The 19,708-nt window shown below is 37.2% G+C and overlaps 1 protein-coding gene across 1 annotated transcript in view; it reads left to right on the top strand.

Moving 5' to 3' along the window:
* COG5 (component of oligomeric golgi complex 5) overlaps positions 1 to 19,708 on the top strand; it is a 190,224-nt gene that overhangs the window by 134,216 nt on the left and 36,300 nt on the right. Inside the window, exons 11-14 of the mRNA XM_075741876.1 lie at positions 6,064 to 6,145; positions 8,487 to 8,691; positions 9,861 to 10,022; positions 12,474 to 12,573. Coding sequence (XP_075597991.1) covers positions 6,064 to 6,145; positions 8,487 to 8,691; positions 9,861 to 10,022; positions 12,474 to 12,573 — 549 coding nt within the window. The remainder of the gene's footprint in view (positions 1 to 6,063; positions 6,146 to 8,486; positions 8,692 to 9,860; positions 10,023 to 12,473; positions 12,574 to 19,708) is intronic.

Below are 19,708 nucleotides of genomic sequence, written 5' to 3'. Positions count from 1 at the left end.
GGAACAAACTGAAACACAGGAGGTTCCCTCTGAACATCAGGAAACAGTCTTTCCCTCTGAGGGAGACTGAGCATGGACACAGGTTGCTCAGGGAGGTTGTGGAGTCTCCATCTTTGGAGATAAACAAAACCCACCTGGACACAGTCATGGGCCACCTAGGTTTAGGTTGCTTAAGCCGGGGGGGTGGTGGACCAGATGATCTCCAGAGGTCCCTTCCAACCTCAACCATTCTGTGATTCTGTTGACTTGCAGCTTAAAATGGCTGCCTAAAAGGCCAGTCAGCTGCTTTGAATTTGGCATCTGCCAAATGTAGACCTTTTCTGTCCTAGACTAGCAAAGGTGTTAAACTTTTACCATTAGGATATTAAATTTTCACACTTATTATGCCTGTATTATTGGGGAAAGACTCAATTTTATTAGTTTACAACAGAAATAATTACTTAAGAGAACTTTATCTTAAAATACAGTTTGCTAGTCTGTGTTCACCTAGAATGCACAAGCCTGTGTTCAACTTCGCTTTCTTGTGCTGGGACAGAGAGCAATGTCCAACTGTGTCTCCTTACACTGTCATTATGCAGTATTATCACGCATTCTTAATTTTTTTTATCTAAGCCCTCCTCTGTTGTGGGGAAGTTGGACAGTATTACTGTCTGTGCAGAGTATTGACAATAGTAACTTTATACTATTAGTTGAAACTAAATAGTAATACAAGCTGAACGCATTTTTTGCTGATCGTTGATTATGGCCCTGATTCAGCAAAGTACTTAAGCACATTCTTAATTGCACATAAATAAGGTATACCATGGAAGTCAAACAGACTGCCTGCAGCTATTATTCTAATAAGGGTAAACTTTGTTGAATTATGGCTTAAACTAATGATCTTTGTCCAGTTCATGTACACAACACAGTGAGCCCTACTGTGGAGAAAATTCATTGCAGTCGTGGTCTAGCCTGCTGGACATATTTTGTCTGATTTATGTGTGTAATTTCCACGAGCAAATAATTTCTGTGTGAACAGTATGTGTGAGTGAGTATTGAATTTTTAAACAGTATGAAAAATGGTAAAATTATAGTGGGTGGGCCAGACTGGAATCTGATTGTTGGGTTTTTCTATTTTGCTCTACACAGACGCAAGTGGATTCCCTAGGAATAACATTTTCAAAAGCAGCTAGGTGTTCATAGTCCATATGTGTTTCAAAAGCATCTTTTTCTCTTCCCCCCTGGTTCTGGCCAGCTGTCCAGCTGGGTTGCCCTGGGTCATGTTACCGGACAGTTGTTCGGTTCGTTTCTGACAGCAAAGAACGGACAAGCAGAAGACAGACCTAAGGTCTCTTGCACTGCCCAAGGAGTTGCATAGGGGCTACTAAATCATCTGAGTGCCTGCTCAGCTGTATCAGTTCTGGGGAATGAAGTGATCACTGGGTGCAGGAACAGCAGTGACAGTATTTTTAATTCCCAGTTTTGGTTGGTAGATTACTAGTTTTTTTGGTAGATTACTAGTTTATGTAAGTCTAGTTTAGGTATAGGAGCAGATTTTTATGAAAAAATAGCCAGTTCTGTGGCTGATCTTAGCCTCCCAACCATTTTATAGTTGTGCAAAGTATGATTTATGTGCCGATTTTCTCTCCCGTCAGATTAAAGTAAAGTTGCGAACAGATAATACCACCAGTTCAAAAATGCTGAGTTAAATGGATCTGCTTTGGGGGGGGAAATCCTGTTTTTTCTTTATAGTTCTACAGTTGCTTGCAATTCATGTTCATAGATTTAATTCAGTTGTATTCCATGATGGGGAGACTATGTATATGTCAACCTGAATTTTGCCTGTCCAGAGTTTTAGATACCGTCAATTACAGTTAAGGTCCTTTTGTTGAAGAAAGAACACATTGCATGAAAAGAGGAAATAGCACTCTATTATATGCTAAAGTGCAATAATTTCCTTCTGAGAAACTTTAAATTATGTATGAATGATTTATGTATGCTTTCTATATATGCAGTATGCACCTGAAACAGTTTTGCCCCGGATAATGATGCCCGACCTCTTTAACTTCCAAAGGTTTATGTGTTCTCTGCGTTATTAAACACATACACTGCCAGGGAGAAAATATGACAGAATGGTGACCTTTTTCAGTGTTGTTGGTTATAGAATAGGAAGCTGTTGGAAAATGATTGCCACAGAGCTGAAAAGATAATCGGATGCAGTTCATTACTCATCTTGTCAGCTGCTCCTGCTACAAGGGATTGTATCACAAGATGTTAATCTGCTTGTGACTATATTTCAAAGCAAGCATTTTTATTTTGGAGGGGGTGTAAGTAATTTAACATCTTTCAATTTTGTTTCATTTTCAGAAGGAAGAGAAATGGAAAATTCCCAATTTAAAGTCTCAGAATATTAATTGATAAAAATATTAGTACATCCTTGTGGGTTCTGTTACAAAAATATGATGATATGCTGCAAAAAGCTATTTAATTGCAGAAGTTGTTCTTTTTAAACTAATGATGAGGTAGTATATTCCTTGAATAGTGGAAGTAGTCTGCTAGCACACTTCAGTGTGTTCTGCATGACCACAAGTACAGACACAAAACAGATTTGCACAAAAAAGAATCCCTTCTCCACATTGAATCACTAATGTGGATGTACCCAAAGCTCCCATACGTTGTCTGCCAGTGAGGATATTTGGTGTAAGTGTAGAGGAGGACCAGATTCATTACACTGTACAGATGGGAAGATGACAAGAATGCAATTTTAGCTAGATGACATTTTCTGAAAGTGAAAGGCCCAAAAGAACAGTTACTTTCTGATACAGTGGGATGCAGCTCACAGTGCTATATGAAGCATAGGGGAGACTTATAAACTTTCCATTACAATAAGGTGTGCCAGTAGATTTGCTGTGTACATTTCAGGCAAGCAGTACTGCCTTTTCCTCTTCCACCTTCATCCTGCCTGTCTTCTTAAGTTCTTGAAGAAGATGTCCAGTACAAGGAGAGGGACATTCCTTTATTTTCCTGCTAAGCTGGAGAAAAATACTCCTTTGCTGCCCTTTTTTGTGTCATTTTCTAGTATTGATTATTGTCAAATGGAATTGTACGTTATATTTTAAATAGTTAAATTATAATTTCCATTCTGATCTACAGGCACAAATGTAATCTCTATTAGAATACATTATTTAAAAAATAAGCAGTGAGATACTTAAAAGTACTTAAAAATAATAAGTTGAGTTAATGTATAAGCAAAAGAAATTACAGGTTTAGACAAAATAAATAAATGGTTTCTGGATGCTTATGGTTGCATATGGCACTTTTTACTCCAGCAGGAGTATCTAATGCTGATGCCTTGCTTTATTCCAATTTTGGTAGCTACAGTCCACCCACTTAAATACCCCCTGGTGTACGCGGAGGCAACAGTATTCTCTAGTTCCTGCCAGAAACTCTTACATGGTCTTTTGTGTGCTATTAATCAGCAGCTATATTTCACCTCCAGAGTGACTGCATCTCAACACTGGACACGGGGAAATATTGTATGTTACATTATAGAAGCAACCAGTAATGACTCCATAGATGGTGTTTTCAGTTGGTCCAAAACTGGGGCATTAATCGTTTTTTCCCCTAAACATTTTTGACTGAGTAGTCAATCAATATGAAATGTTACTTGAATTATCCATGTAGCTTTTCCCCTCTGTTTCCCCTCATACATAATACAGTTGGTTAGCTGAGACGTGAGGGCCTTCTTCACTACAAAATTCTGATACAGTTAATGAACACCATTTGCCCAGGTTGGAAGACACCAGCTAATGGGCAGAGTCTTAATTGGTTTGGTACACCTGTGGCTACTATGCAAATACTTACATGACTACATATGTATATATGTCTGACTATAATATATATGTATATAGGTACATATAAAAGTTCTGTATTTTCACAAAAACATTAAAGGTCGTCACATCTCTGTTACTGTTATTTGTCACCATGTTGAATCTGACAATTAAGATAGAAATTTCGATGTGGAGGGACTACAAGCAAGTTTGTTTTCAAGACCTTTTAATCATTGCATTTTCTGCTGAGACTATGACAGAGGTGTAGATGGTGATTACAGTAATGAAAAAAAAGTTGTATGAAAGTGCTCTGTAAGTATTTTTCCACCTCCATTAGATTATTTAGAAATTGAATTGAGTTACCATGCTGAATAGGCAAACATTGTTCCAGGTTGGGATAGAGAATATGAAAGCTATTTAATTTACTCTATAGTTAATGTGAAAGGTCATTTGTTTCATAGTAATTTTCATGTTTTAAATGTGAAACTGTGAAATGAAGAACTGAGTAATTTCACATTTATGCTATAGCAATAAATTTACAAAAAACCCCAAAATATTTTATGCAGCACACCTTCTGAATCATTGTCTACTTTGCCCATTTATGAAAATCAAGTACAATTTTACAGAAAATACAAACATAGCTGTAAAATAAGTTACTTCATTTTTAGATGTCTCTGTGTACCTTCGACTGATTTTCAGGTTTTATATCAATTCTTTGAGACAATAGTTTTGGAACTGAAACTTGAGCTTGAACTTACAGTCTTTCAATGACCAGATCTTCAAGTGGGATGCAGTGGTACCCTGCTCATGGATGCCATTCTGAACACCTCCATTGCTTTGCATGTTATTGCCAATGTGAGTGAATAGAGTGCATTCTTTCTTCCTTTGCCATCTTCAGTACTAGTTCAGTTTGGAGTAGCTAGCCTTTTATATTTGATAGCTAATCTCCTCCTCTTTGTGGTGCTGGGCAGTGCAGAAGTTGAACTGACATGTTAAAAGGGCTTGTGTTATCAACGGGAACTAGGATTGCTTGACTGTGGGGGGTTTTTTGGGGTTTGTTTTTCTTTTCCTTATAGTCACTGGCAGTGCCAAAAGGAAAGTTGAGAAAATGCATCCGTCTCTGACAGTGATTTTAGTGCTGAACCCTTTGCTTAAACCCATCTTTAGCTGTGGATGTTGTGCTTTGATTTAAAACCCTGGCAGGGGGGTTGGAACTAGATGATCTTTAAGGTCACTTCCAACCCCTTCTGTGATTCTATGTTTCAGAGCGAGTCAGGATAGAAACAGCGAAGTGCCAGTGTAAGATCCTTAGAATTGCTGACGTTTGTCATCACTGCTGGCTGTTTCACTTTTTCATTCTGAGCACTTTTTGCTGATTATCATTACTATGGTAATTTGATCAAACTGGTTAATTTATACAGTAGGGTCAATACATTACATGTATACCATGCAATGAAGAAAACCGTTCTGTTCAGAGTGAGGTTCACCTTCCCATGAAAACACTGTGGACAGCTGTCCAAGTATCTAACTAGTGGGCAGGACAGGATACCCATCATCATCTCTTCTCATTTTTTCTACCTCAAACACATGGGAAGAAAGCAAAAGAGAGAAAACAAAATCATGCCTGAATGCTTGAGCATAAGTGCAGGATGTTGGGGGAGTAAGGGAAGAGGCTGCCATTTCTTGTGTGTCATTTCTGCAAGAACACGCTGCCTTGTTTCCACTGCTGACAGCAAGCCCTACTGACACAAGGTGGTGAAGAGTCAACTGTGAGGTTCACTGCGTTTTCATGGGGTTTATGTTTTTAGAAACAGTAAACTGTTCTGTGTGAAGCAGAGCAGTGTGCACTGATTTTGGTCCCTGGTGTTTGGAAGCATGTTGTAATGTAACAGTAGCAATCATTGCTGTGATGTAGCCAGCATGAGAAACCCCACGGAATGAGAAGGTCACTGCAATGCAAAGAGATTTTCTAACCCAGCTCCTGAGGTGTAGTGCTTTCGTCTACACGCACGCCCCTAGAGAGCTGGAAGCATTTCTCTCAGACTTGAAGGAAAATATTTCATTTAAGAGAAGACTGTAGCTTGTATTTTTGTTTTCTCTGATATTTTTTCTAGCTTTAAACTTGAGGAAAACTTCTCAGGCTTCACTTACTTAGTTTTTATTCTCAGTGATGGTAGAATAACTTTGACTGGAAGCATTTGCATTGAAAAGAGTATGTTTTGAAACTTGTATTTCTTTTGTCCCTTGCTATCAGGATGGCCAGTCTGATATTTTGTACAAATTCTGGACTGCAGTAACTCAGACACTTTCCTCTCAGTTTCAGTCAGCAACAGACTGTAAGTATTTAGTATAAATGTTTTATAATGTGTTCTATAGCTATTTTGAATCTCTCATTTCAATAAGCCCTTTGCTCATTATCAGCTCTACTAGAACTATAGCAGTGGTTCACTCAGTGCGGGGTCTATGAATTGAAAACTTCTTGGTTTTGTAACCAAAAAGGGTGATCCTCCTAAACTATGGTTAAATTTTCAGAAAGAAATATATTCTGCTCCATTAAGTAGTCATTATCTAACAAGAAAAACATATTTTTGCAACTATATGTGGAGGTAAAAATGTTTGGAATGGTACATTGTACTTTCCAAAGTGAATGGGTTTGCCAAATTCAAAAATTGTAATTTGATTCTAAGGAGCAGTTCTTACTGTTTTTTCTTGTTAAACACTGACTAGTTGTAAAAATCTAATTTTAGCCATTTTTGGATACCTTTATAAATAGGACTTGAGTTCCTTCAAAGTTGTGTCTTGTCTAAATGTAGATAAATGGCTAGTGTTCTGACTATACACAATATTCTGTACATATGTAATATATAAATAGCAAATACAATCAAGGAATATTACATAAAATTATATATAAACATTAGGCAGTACTATTACCAGTATATGCTAATACAGCATGACATTGGATCATAAGCCCAGATGAGATTGGTGCTTTCATAAATACATCTTTCGTGTTTGTATACAGTGTATAAAGTTAATCTTTTGCACATAAACATAAAGCGCATAAGATTTTGCATTTATCTTTGTGATCTCAGCTATTGCATTGGCCCTTCAAAATTTGGTCTTTCCAGGCTTTATAGCAGCAATATAATTTTGAGGAACTAGCTGGTTGATTCATCTTCAGTAGTTGCTAAGTAACTAGATGATCCCAAAAGAAAATATATTCATCTTGTGTTAAAATATATTCATTTTACTGTTTGCCTTATGCATTACTTTAACAGCAGTATGTACACACCTGGAATCTCGTATGTTCAAACTGAACATGCGCTACCTGTTTTCAGTACTCAGTTTTAAGATTGTAAAATTGTGACATCAGTTAATGGGATCAATCAACATTTCAGAAGTAAGGGAACTCTTACATTTTGTCAGCAGTACTTTGTCTGACAGCTATTCAAAACTATTTTATTACTTACAATTTTAATCATGTTTTTATATAAAAGTTTAGAAGGAGTGGTTGGATTTTTGGACAGCGAATGATGTTTTTACTTTGCTACAGCTGAATTTTGGGGAAACAATGCTTACAGCAAGTAGACTTTTTCATTTAATTGATGCATCTGTATGAGAATGTTCATTTTTAACATATGAATTCGAAGTGATTGAATCCACTGCCATCAGTCACAGACCTCTGGATCATATAGATCAGAGGAAGACCAGACAATATCAGAAAAATAGTGTAAAAATAGGAATTCATGGCAGTTTACAGAGTTTGATAATAGATCATGATCTGCTTTTGTGAGCTTGGGACAGTCTTTATAAACATAGTCTTGTGACCTAAAATAACTCTCTGTTTGATAATAAATGTGAGTCTTCCAGTATTCAGAATTAGAATATATTTGAGTCAAAAGGATCAGCTGGGTGAAATGGGGCAGATGTCCGGAACCTGAAAAACCTACGAATGAATGAAACAGTGTTAATCTCCTAATGTAATGGAAAATCCATAAAGTATGAATGATGTTAGATCAAGATTAACATCAATTGCTAAAACAGTTGTACATTTCTTTCATTTCCTGTTACTTGTGGCAAGCCTTTCAAGGCTGAAAATAATGCTGATTGTTCTGCTGGCTTTGTCATTCTTTGCTTGACAAGTTGAGGAATTGCATTTTAGATACCTTGTTTTAAGAAGTGTGTGTAAAAGCATATGCTTCCCTCATCACATTTCTTAAGACTTTGGCTCATAGAAGTTATCTTTGTCTGTATTAAATGGCTGTCTTAAAAGCTGCACAGCCCCACACGTCTCCCCCATAAAGCTACTGTTAGAAAATCTCTAGATTTGGAGAGTTCTAATCACACTGTGGCCTTAAATGAATGATAATAGTAATAAAGTTTGATACCAAATGTTTCACAACCATGATTAGTATCTTTATTGTACAAAATAAGTTTTCCATGTCCAGTCTTCCAACTGTGGATTTTATGCTGGTTCTTTAGATACATACCTTTGTCAGCTGCATTTAATGTGATAACTTTTGCCACTTTGAAATTAATTATAAATATTACATTATTAATATTACAGGATAACATTGTATATCATTCATTGAAATGAATGCAAGGATACAGGTTGTTTATGTGAATCAAAGAATTAGTTTGAACTTTGCAATGTGTATTGCTTGCTTCTTTATTTTGCAGCCTCTATGTTTTTGAAACAAGCTTTTGAAGGAGAATACCCTAAATTACTGAGGCTTTACAATGACTTGTGGAAGCGCCTGCAACAATATAGTCAAAATATTCAGAGGAATTTTAACACAAATGGAACTACTGATCTCTTTGCTGAACTACAACAAATGGAAGAAGATACACAGGACATATTCATGCAAAAAAACCAAGATTATGAGTATGTATTATGAACTCTAAGGCAATAAAATGTAAAGCTTTGCACCCTGCAGGAAAACAGAATATTTTTAAGAACTTTATGTTACTCAAATTGTCAGAGCGGGAAAATTTTAAAGGTGTTTGTTTTTTTTTTTTTCCCTCTAGCAGTTATTGCTTTAATACTATTTTAGATCTGTAAGATTTTCATTAAGTTATATAACTAACAGTGTTAGATTGTCTTGTCTTTCACAAAGTCCCTGACTTTGGAACTAGTTTTATCTTTTTGTCTCTTTGGGTGGAAAAAAAAAAAAAGGCAGAGTGATGAAAATTCAATTTTATATGTGTTACGATTACAGCAGTAGCTTTCTCTTAATGATATCACAATCGTTGGAGTGTGACAAATGCTCAGTTTGTTATGATTCACAGTTTTTATGTTTATACATTGTAGAATAAACACGATCTGAGTGGTAGATATCAGAAAGACCAAACTGAAACAGGCTCATCAAGTCTATTAGGAATTCTAGACTGATGTAAGATAAAATGAATATTTTATGTGAGATTTGTATTGGCTTAAGTATGTTCCTGAGCAGTCAGTGGGAGATTTATCATTGACTTCAATGGAAGCAAAGAAAAAAGTTCACCAAACTTCTGCCAATGAGTTAGTGTTTGAGAGAGCTAGTGCTTACTCATTTTCACAAATAGAAATACTAAAGACTGAAGCTTATTAAAGATAACTTTAAGAAGAGTCTTTTTATTTGAAGCTTTTTATACTCATACATATACCAGGAGATACATTTTTTGGGGGGTAATATGTCATTGGGTACAAGCTATCTGCTAATGAAATATGAGAATATATCCAGAACTGCAGTGAAAGGCCTTTTTATCTTATTGATATTTTGGAGATGTTTTTAGCACTGTTTGTCTCAAGAAAACCTTGAATTAGGGATTCCACATAAGTCTTACAGAAAGTGCTAAGAACTGCATTGAACTACACAGAATAGCTCTCTGACTAGTTACACGGTTCAAGTGAAAAGCAAGGTGTTATACACTATTAAAATCTTTTCAAGTGCGTATGTTTAAAGAGCAGAAAGAAAGACAGGTTCAATACTGCAAACTTTGTATGGTCTGGAAAGATTCAATGCTATTGAGTCTTTTAATTTAAAATGTAGTAATTTTGTCTTATACCCACAGTCCAGAAAAGGCATTGAAAGATTCCTTGCAACAGTATGAAGCTGCTTATTTGTCAAAATCCTTATCTCGGCTCTTTGACCCCATCAATCTTGTCTTCCCTCCTGGAGGTCGGAATCCTCCTTCTTCTGACGAGCTTGACAGCATCGTTAAAACTATAGCCAGGTATGGATGTATAATACATTGCGAAATGTAACCAATGACATGTTTTTTCTCGTAAGTTACAATTTTAGAAATTAGACTTCCTTAGCAGTAAAAGGTTGATTACTCTTTAGTTATAAAACTGGTTAGTGTAAAAATTGTCAGGATTTGGAATGGAACAGAACGGAACAGAACAGAATAGAAATAGACTATTTCAGTTGGAAGGGACCTGCAGCAATCATCTAGTCCAACTGCCTGACCAACTCAGGGCTGACCAAAAGTTAAAGCATGTTGTTAAGGGCATTGTTTAAATGCCTCTTAAACACTGATGGGCTGGGGGCATCGACCACCTCTCTAGGAGCCTGTTCCAGTGTTTGACCACCCTCTCGGTAAAGAAATGCTTCCTAAAGTCCAGTCTGAACCTCTCCTGGTGCAGCTGTGAACCACTCCCACACGTCCTATCACTAGACACCAGGGAGAAGAGATCAGCACCTCCTCCACTTTCCCTCCTCAGGAGGCTGTAGAGAGTGATGAGGTTGCCCCTCAGTGTACTTTCCTCCAAACTAGACAAGCCCAGAGTCCTTAGCTGCTCCTCATAGGACATTCCTTCCAGCCCTTTCATCACCTTTGTTGCCCTCCTCTGGAGGCATTCAAGGACCTTCACATCCTTCTTAAATTGTGGAGCCCAGAACTGCACTCAAGGTGAGGTGGTACCAGTGCTGAATACAGCAGAATAACTGCCTCTTTATTATTATTTATAATTTATTCTAAAATTTATTGTTTATTATTTATTGTCTGTATTTTGTTTTTCTGGAATAACTGAAAATTTCATTTAAGTTTTACTGTTTAAGCTTATAAGACATCAGGAAGAGAAACTTCACATATATTGTAAATGTCTGATACCTTAATTATTCTGACTGTGTGAAATGGAAGATGATAGTTGCTTGGCTGCAAATGATAATACCTGATATAAATATTCTGTTAGAGTGAAACAGCAAGATAATAGATAAAGATGACTATTCGAAGTAGAATTTATAAAATGAGATGCTTAAATTACCAATGGTATATTTTCCCTCATAAGGTTTAGTAAGAACTACTCTGTTTAATACAGGCTGAAAATGATGGGCAGTATTCACTGTATGTGTATGTGAGTGTGTGTGTCTGTGTGAGCCAGCACAGGCAGGACACAGGAACAACCACAAAACCACAGATGAAATGCAAAGAGTAAATTCATTTTCGTTACCTCGCCAACTGGGCGATCCCTGAAGCAGCACCCGGGCACAGGCACACAAGCAGGGACACAGGCACCGCGGAGCTCCATCCGTGCTAGAGGATCACCGAACCTGCTGTTTTTACTTGGATTTCAAGGATTCATGCAGACGTAGTTTACCACTGTGCTTTGATCTTTCCCACAGCAGGGCAGGCATCTCAAGCATGTTCCATAGCATGCCTCTAAGTCTACCACAGGCCTGTGTTATCGAAACACAGATGTTCTACTTGCCCAACACACAAGTCTAAACAACAATTAGTATGATATATGTGTTTTTCTACACCCCAGCTGCAAGTCACTTGAGTGTGTTTACAGTCCTCCTCGCCAATCTTCCATTATTTTCCCACAGCATGTAATACTGAATACTGACACTGCACTTGTGGCCGGGAGTGGCAGATGCTCAGAACATGCCTATTGGTGTGGCTATTGATGTTATTTTGCTCCTCGCAGAGGAGAAGGGAAAAGACATGAAATTTCAGCTGAGTTTTCCAGAGTGACCTTTAGCTAGTGATGTTTGGGGCCCTGCAGAGTTCTCAGAGAAGGTTATTCCTGTGTCAGGGTGCCTAGTGTCTCTCCAGTTCTTGGGAGGGGTTAATCTCATCGCTAGCAACAGGATGGTCCTTGTGCTTGTCTGTTTTCAGTAGAGCATTTATGAATGTGGCCCCAGCCAATGGAGATCTGGGGGTTTCCATGAACAAGAAATGCTGGAAGTGATTTAGAAGTCTTTTCCTTCTCTCGTTTGTTCCCTGTCATTCCTTTGGGGCCTATGTTACCATAAAGGATTGCCTAAAACACAGCTTATTAGTTGTGTCAAGCTAAGGCGTCCCCTGGGTATTTCTGCACAGCTCATGTAATTCCGGAGTTGAATGACTGTGTATTCACCTGTAATGTTTGAAGGCTGCTGCCAAAGCTTGAATGTAGTTAATTGCAGTCAATATTTTTGAATGACTTACTAAGAGTGATTTCATACTGAAGTGTCATTCCTAAACTTTGCTCATTTTTACTAGAATAGGAACACTGCACATGAAATTCCCAAATGATTTGTTAAATTGTAAACTGAATTACAGTGCTTAGAAAGACTGGGTTGTATGCGTTACTCTCTCTAAATTGACACGCCACGTAACTATGTGTTCATAGTTAATTCTTTATCATTTAAATACAGCACTGTTTAGTTGTTAATTAAGATTTGTAATCTTTGCTTCCAGTGAGCTAAATGTGGCTGCTGTTGATCCGGACCTGAGTTTAGCTGTGGCAAAAAATGTGGCAAAGACCATTCAGCTCTATGGTGTAAAGTCTGAGCAGCTTGTAAGTAATTTTAAATTTCTAAAAGCTTATGTTTTTCTATGTACAGTGTTCTGTTTTTTGGAGATTTACAGCATAACAGTAAAGCAATGTAGATAGACAAAACCTTCAAATTGGCTTTCCATTATATTTGGAAATATTTTCAGTTAAATTCTGCCTTCAGATAAACACAGTCTATTGATAGCAGTAAAATTTGTCTGTATAACTCCAAATTGAATTTGCCATATTAATTTTAAAAAATCAAAATTGTAGTTGACATTAAGTAAAATTCAGACAATTCAATTCAGTTTAATATTTACCAGCATTTGATATTCTATCAGTTGCATGATACATCGTCTTTATGGTATTAAAATCTGGACTATTCAAATTTTTTTTTTTCACTATTTGCGACAAATTTGGTCATTTTTCCCATATATTTATTATTTGCGATATATTTAATTGACCTTTGATTTTTTTGCATTTGTCAAATGCTTCCAGTCATTTGCCACACACTGTTATCTAGCATTAAACTGAATAGAGGAAGGATCCCCAAAGCCTTATCCTTTGGGTAAGGCTCCCCAAAAAGCCAATGGATACTACAGTGAATGTTGTCATCATACAAAAAAATAATTTTTAAGATCAACAATTTTTTTGTGAAGTCTGTTGCTGAAATTTTAATGCTTTTCTTCTGAAGAGATGTAAATTAATTTTTGTAATAGGCAGACCTACAAGAAATTACTATTTGTATTTGTAAACAAGATTTTCACTTAAGCAACATTAATTCTGAAAGCAAACTCAGACTCCAGTGACATTCATTTACTATATGTTCATTTAAAGACAGATAGTTGCTAAAAGTTTTCTAGTAACAATTGGCTACAAAACATTGCAGCAATTAAGTTAGTATGGATTCTGTTTACCTTTTAGACACCTTCTGTGGAATAGCTTCAAAAAATTGCAATTCAATAACACATACCTTGTTTACCATGTCTGTTGATGAATTGTATCGGAAGTTTGCTAACTAGTGTATGGAAGAGGCATGTAGGTGAAGCAGTCATGAAGGTCATAAGGAATATTTAAAATTTTAAAATAAAAATATGTATTTACATTATTTTGCTCTCTGTTTAGAGCATAGTGCTTAAGTTGGGTCTTCCTTTAAAGACACTGAGTCATGGCTTCATAATTCCAGAGTGAAATTTGCTGATGAAAGAAATCAGGAGTTTTAGTAGGTTGTGAGAGTCATCATGAGTAAAAAATACTACACTTGTGAAAAAATACTACACTTGTGTCTCTATTATTTATCATGGAGTGTAGTGTCAAGTAGTGGCATTCACCTGGAAAAAAAAAGACCTATCGGCTGTAACTGTGGCAGGACCAGGGTCTGTTGTGCTCATCATCTCTGTTAGAGTTTGCATCTGGCCAGTGGCTTGTTCGAAAGTATACATTACTTTATGAGCAGCCAGCCGGCAAGTTCTTCAGAAACCCTGAAAAATGGGATATGTAGAAATAAGCTGACAAGTATATGCTTGTATTAGCTGACCTTAAACTAAAAGAATGTAGGAGTAAAGAGGGAGTCTGAGCCCTTGAACGTCTTGAATTTGACAACTGAAAATAAAACGTGAAACTTTGAAAAACTCGGTGACAGGATTAGTCAAACTGGCAGAACCAACGTGAATATGCCTGCAAATTGTAAAACAGTATCAACTATGTATCGCACAGCTACTTTTTTTTTTTTTTACCTTTTTTTTTCTTGCCTTACTGATACACACATTACAAAATTAATAATTGGAAAGGCTCAACACAGTTGCCAATGCATAGGTGTATAGTGCCGTCTTTCAAGTGCTGAAATCCTGTGCCTAGCCTCCAGCTGCCTCTCCAGAAGGGCATGGCCTCCCACTTGTCCTGTACCATGCTTGCCAGCCCTGTGGATATAATCTAGAACATCTTAACTTTTTTTTTTATGCCTATTTTTGGGCAGACAGATTGAGCCTGAAATGTGTACCGTGTGTAGAACAGGAGCTATGTCAGACAGCACTGTTTCGTTATGGTTTAGTGGTGTAGCCAAGAATGCAGTCTTCATTCAATCTTGCAATCCAGCCCTCAACAGTAGCTTTCTAAAGCTGAGAAGGGTGACCATGTAACATTTCCACTCAGATGCTTCATTTCTGATAGCTACAGTAGAGCACCGCTAGAGATGGATATTTAATTTCCTGGAGGAATTCACAATTGAGTTCTCTTCCAAATTAAAAGTAAACAAAAGAATCTCTGAATTCTCAGTGAAGGAAGATTGGGGGACTTTTAGGAGTCATTAGAATTTTTTTTTCTTAATGTTGTTGTAATATTGCAGGTAGATTTGAATGGTGAAAAACCGAAATGTGCAGTCCTAAAAAAGTTGAGACATTCTGATGTCAAGGTTTTTATTTATTAAATTTCACAAAAAAGAAATTGCCACTCACCAAGATTTCATCACTGTTTCTCCAGTTAGCTTTAGATAGGAAAAATCACAAGAAAAATGTTATTCAAGACTCAGAGATTTTACTTTTGAGTAAAAGCAGCATCTAGCAATCTGTACATATAGTACTAAAGTGAAAACAAGTAAGAAAAAATGGCTTCTTCCTGTGAATCCAAAACATTTGTTTGAGTTACTTGTGACTTCATACACTGCTGGCTTTTGGTTTTCAGCTTTCCCCACACCAAGAACTAGCTGTTGCTGTGCCTGAGACCTATTCTTGTATTAACCAGTTCAAATGATTCCAGAGAAGATATAAATAACCTTCTGTGAGCAGCAGATAGATATATTCTGCTCTTGGGTGAATCTTTCACTACCCCTTGCTGATGCTTGATGTGGCTGGTATATGCCATGAAACGTTCAGATTTATTGTCCTAATTTCACTCAGTGTACTTGCAGATGTTCTTACTATACAGAGTTGGAAGGGATAATTATACATTGCACTAAATTAAAAAAAAATATTTCTGTTCATTTAAGAGTATTACCTTTCAACTTCACCACTCATCCTGTGTTTTGTTAGGTGATGCTGAGGAAGGGTGCTTGGTATTATTTTTCTGTGCCATTATTATTTTGTCTCTTCTTATACATGTTTTCCCTAAATCAGGCAGCCTATACATCTTTATAATGATCACAGACACTGCGAGATTTCCATTTAGTCACCGTTTCTACATCCTTCTCATTCCAGATTGGACGAGAGATTAACAAATCTGATCATCATGCTTTGGATAAGAGCAAAATTTTCCTCTTCTGCATTTGCACATTTTAATCTATTGGTTACTTTTTAACATAATGGCTGCTTACTGAGCCAGATCTTGTTTGCTAGCCACTTTTTCATGTAAGTGAGGTAGCCCAGATTAAAAAAAGAACACTAAGTTTTCTCCTTGATTTAAGAGTTTTCCAGAGTGGTCGTCTGTTCCCATTTGCAAATACCTTGTTACTCATCTTGATTGACACAGAAGGAAAATAGCTCTTTCATCAAATGCTGACAGTACGTACAGTGGAGGGAAGAGATTAATGAGAAAGCAGTAAGTTGCATTTCCTGAAAACAAAGAAAAAGTTGAGTAGTTTGGGGTTTTTGAGAATCCATGCTGCTTAACAGAAGATAGGAGCTCACAAATCTGCCTCCTAGAGAAATTTTCACCTGTTTTTATAACGGATAGTTTAGAAGAGATGTAAAGGAGAGCTTATATCTCACCAACATCTTCATTAGATGCCTTTGACGTGGCAGCAGTAATTGCATGGCAGGATCCTCTAGGGCTGTGATCTAAACATTTTTGGTCATACATCCCTATCGGTAAAAACTTTTTGAGCATGCACTCCCATTATATGTATACTTATTTATAACTTATATACATGTGCTATTGAAGTTCTGATATTTTCTTCCTGCACCCCAATGGATTGTCTTGCATAACCCCTGTGGTGCACGCATGCCACTTGGAAGACCACTGCTCTGCAGTAATCTTCCATAAATAGAAGTGAACGGATTTTGGCTGTCCATTTTTGGAAAAGATGCCCAATTGATTGCAGAAGTATTTAAAATTCATGTTTGATTTTTGTTCATATGCTACTTTAAATCAGATTTCTCATTTATGTATATAAAAATGAAAATGATGGTTACCCGTTGATTGGAAGTGAGACAAAACTGTATTTCCCCAATTGATTACCTGTAATTTTGTCATTTGTTGAGATGAATTCTAAATGTATTTGAAACATTGTGATTTCTCTCATAATTAAAAATCTCTTTGTTGCAACTTTGCAAGTACTATGTGTTGGTTTGCCTGTTGATAGAGCTATTTCCCTTATCGATACTTACAACTGGATGTCTTATGGAAAGAAGTCATGAAACATTGAGGGTTAAAAGCTCTGAAAGTTTACAAGATGTGTACTTTTGCCAACAAGCAGAAAAATAAATTGCAACCTCCGTTACCTTTATGGAGATTGAAGATGGAAGAGCCCTATTTGGTCATGCAGTCTATCCCCTTCCCAGCACAGGACTATTTCAAACAATATTTATTGTTGGGGTTTTTGTTGCATTCTTTCTGCTTTTACAGTGATGATTTCAGTTACCTCATATATTGTGAGCAGAAATGTAAGTACTGTATGTTCTTGTACTTTTGTGCTATTTCTGTTCAGCTTGGCATGTGGGTGGGTTGAAATACACTAACACACCCACCAAGTGCACATAGATGAAATGTGTTGTGCTGTGAACATGAAAATGCAGTTGTTTAGAGAAGATGCAATTCTCCTACTTTTTGAACCTGGAGACCTCTCCTAGTTTCCTCCCTAGAGTTACAGTCATCCTGTCAGACTATACTGATTGCAATCAGAGTCCCACAGCAATCTCTCCTGTCTTGTCTTGTGGAAGCTGTGTCTTCCTACCTCCTCCCACCATAAGGCATCACCGTCGGAGACAAAGTGGCCTGGTATTTTTTGGCTAACAAACAAGCAAAGAGTAATTTGTAGAGGCAGGATTGTAAAAATCAGTTTGCCTACTTGCTTTTGAGAGCAGGTAGGGGTGACGATGCTGGCAAATTCTGGTGGATCAAATTATCTTAAAAAACATTTTTATATGTGGTTATGTAATGGTATGCTTACGTGATTTAGGCAAACACAAACTCACTCTGCTGTGCTCCCAGATGACGGGGCATGTTTTAGCTCCACTCCAAGTCAGGGTGACCAGCTCAGGCTTGGCACCTTGCTGAGCACAACACTCTCATTCAGCCTGGAGCACAAGCAGAGCAAGTTCATGTTTGCTTGAAGTACAGGCCAAGCAAGAATCTGCATGGCCGTATTATACTAGGCGGATTTATCCTAAGGTTAGGGTAGATAAGGCTAAAATCAGTGGGAACTGTGATTGCCTATAATTGGAGAAGGTTCCTAAATATGGAATATTGTATTTTATGGAGTAATAAGTTTATCTAAAAAAAGACATCTTTCCAACAGACAAGAGGCTGCAGGAAAATGATATAATGGAGAACATTCCCACTGTCAGACTTGTAAGCAATCATAAAGAGGAAACACTCAGAAGATGGAGAAAGAGAGTGGGTGTAATGAGGGAGGAAGGAAATAGAGAATTTTAACTTTTTTTTATTCCCTTAACTAAATGTGGTTGGTCTTGTGTCATACATCTTACAAAAGTTGATGAATGAGGTGGTGGCCCAAAATACAGGCTGTGGGCAGTGTTCTGGGAGAGCTTCTAATCTGTCCTTTGCCCACAGCTCATGGTAGAGGCTTGCTTCTCATCAGAATTTTACCCAGGGCAGTGGTTGTGGGATTTTCTGATGACCAGGTTTGCCTGGTACAAGCCACTTGACAATTTTTAAGCACTGTACAGGAGAGGGAGCACAGTCCTTCCTGGAAGTTTGACAAATTCTTCCCTGACCTTCTTAAGAAAACATAAGGTGACACTTGGCGTATTTTCTGTATCTCAAAGTTAAAATACTAAAGACCCAGTAATAGAAGTAAATTTTGAGATTAAAGATAAGACATAAGTGGCTCAAAAATTAGAGTCCCTGCACAAAGGTTCAAATAGTTGTCCATATCTTCAAAGGGCAGGATATCAACTCACATGTTATTGAAGACCTCCGGTACTGGACACATCAAAAGGCAAAATGAGAGAGAACTTTGCATTCTGATCCCAAAAGCAATGCACCACTGTACATTTGGGACACAAATTTGTATGGATTTTCTTTGGTGAACAAGGTTTTTAGATTCTGGGTTGTTTTGAGGGAAAAGTCAGCATCAGCTGATATCTGTGAGAGAGAGTAGGCAGCCTCTTTCTCACTATTCTGGATCTCAGTAGTATATTAAGATTTATGTACATTTACTGAAGTAAATATCGGAGTTATGTAATGTTATACGTGGTTTTAGAACGTGCAACAGTCGCAGAGTACTAGGGCAGTAATATGAGCAGTAATATGCGGGTACTCAGCCAAGTACAAACAGGTTCTTGGGAAGTAACTGGGAAACTGATTTAGCCTGATACTGTTTTTCAATGCAATGGTGAAACTGGATTTCAGATGTTCTAAACTAACTCTGAATATTTAATTGGATGAATGTTTAAATGTAAAGTGACTCTGACATAAACATTCTATGACTAAACCTAATATACGTTATTTCTAAACTTTATTTGTTCTGTGGGTTTACTGAGATCTACTTTTCAATTAACTAGTACTAAATAGTGTAACTGGGACTGCCTTATTGTAAAGTATTGTTATCTCTCATAATGATGAGTAATGTGTACTTGATGACAGATGTTTTTAGTGCATTATTGTTTAAGAAAGTAAATACCGAAGAAGAGCATGAGAAACGTAACAATTCATTGTTCTTTCAACCCCTGCTTCAAGCGCTGATATATCCTGATCACTGACTCCTTGTCCCCAAATGGTCTGGATTTGCTTTTGAAACAGAGTAGGGGTGTGGAAAGAAAAACATGTAACTGTCCTCAGAACAGTAAATGTAAGTAAGTAAATGAACTTGGTCTAATCTGTTTGAAGGCAAACTTGTATCATCGAGGCTCGTTCTGATTAGTGTTGGCCTCACTTCAAGCATCAGCAAAACGTGTCTGGTTTTGCTGCAGAAAGGCTGTGTATTAAATTGCTCCACACTGTCACCCTGATGCGTATGTTAATGTCTGCCTCTCTCAGTTGAGAA

This window comes from Balearica regulorum, chromosome 1, assembly GCF_011004875.1.
Source record: "Balearica regulorum gibbericeps isolate bBalReg1 chromosome 1, bBalReg1.pri, whole genome shotgun sequence".
Taxonomy (NCBI): domain Eukaryota; kingdom Metazoa; phylum Chordata; class Aves; order Gruiformes; family Gruidae; genus Balearica; species Balearica regulorum.
The sequence above is the reverse complement of the archived record's forward strand: the minus strand, read 5'-3'. Positions and strand labels throughout refer to the sequence as shown.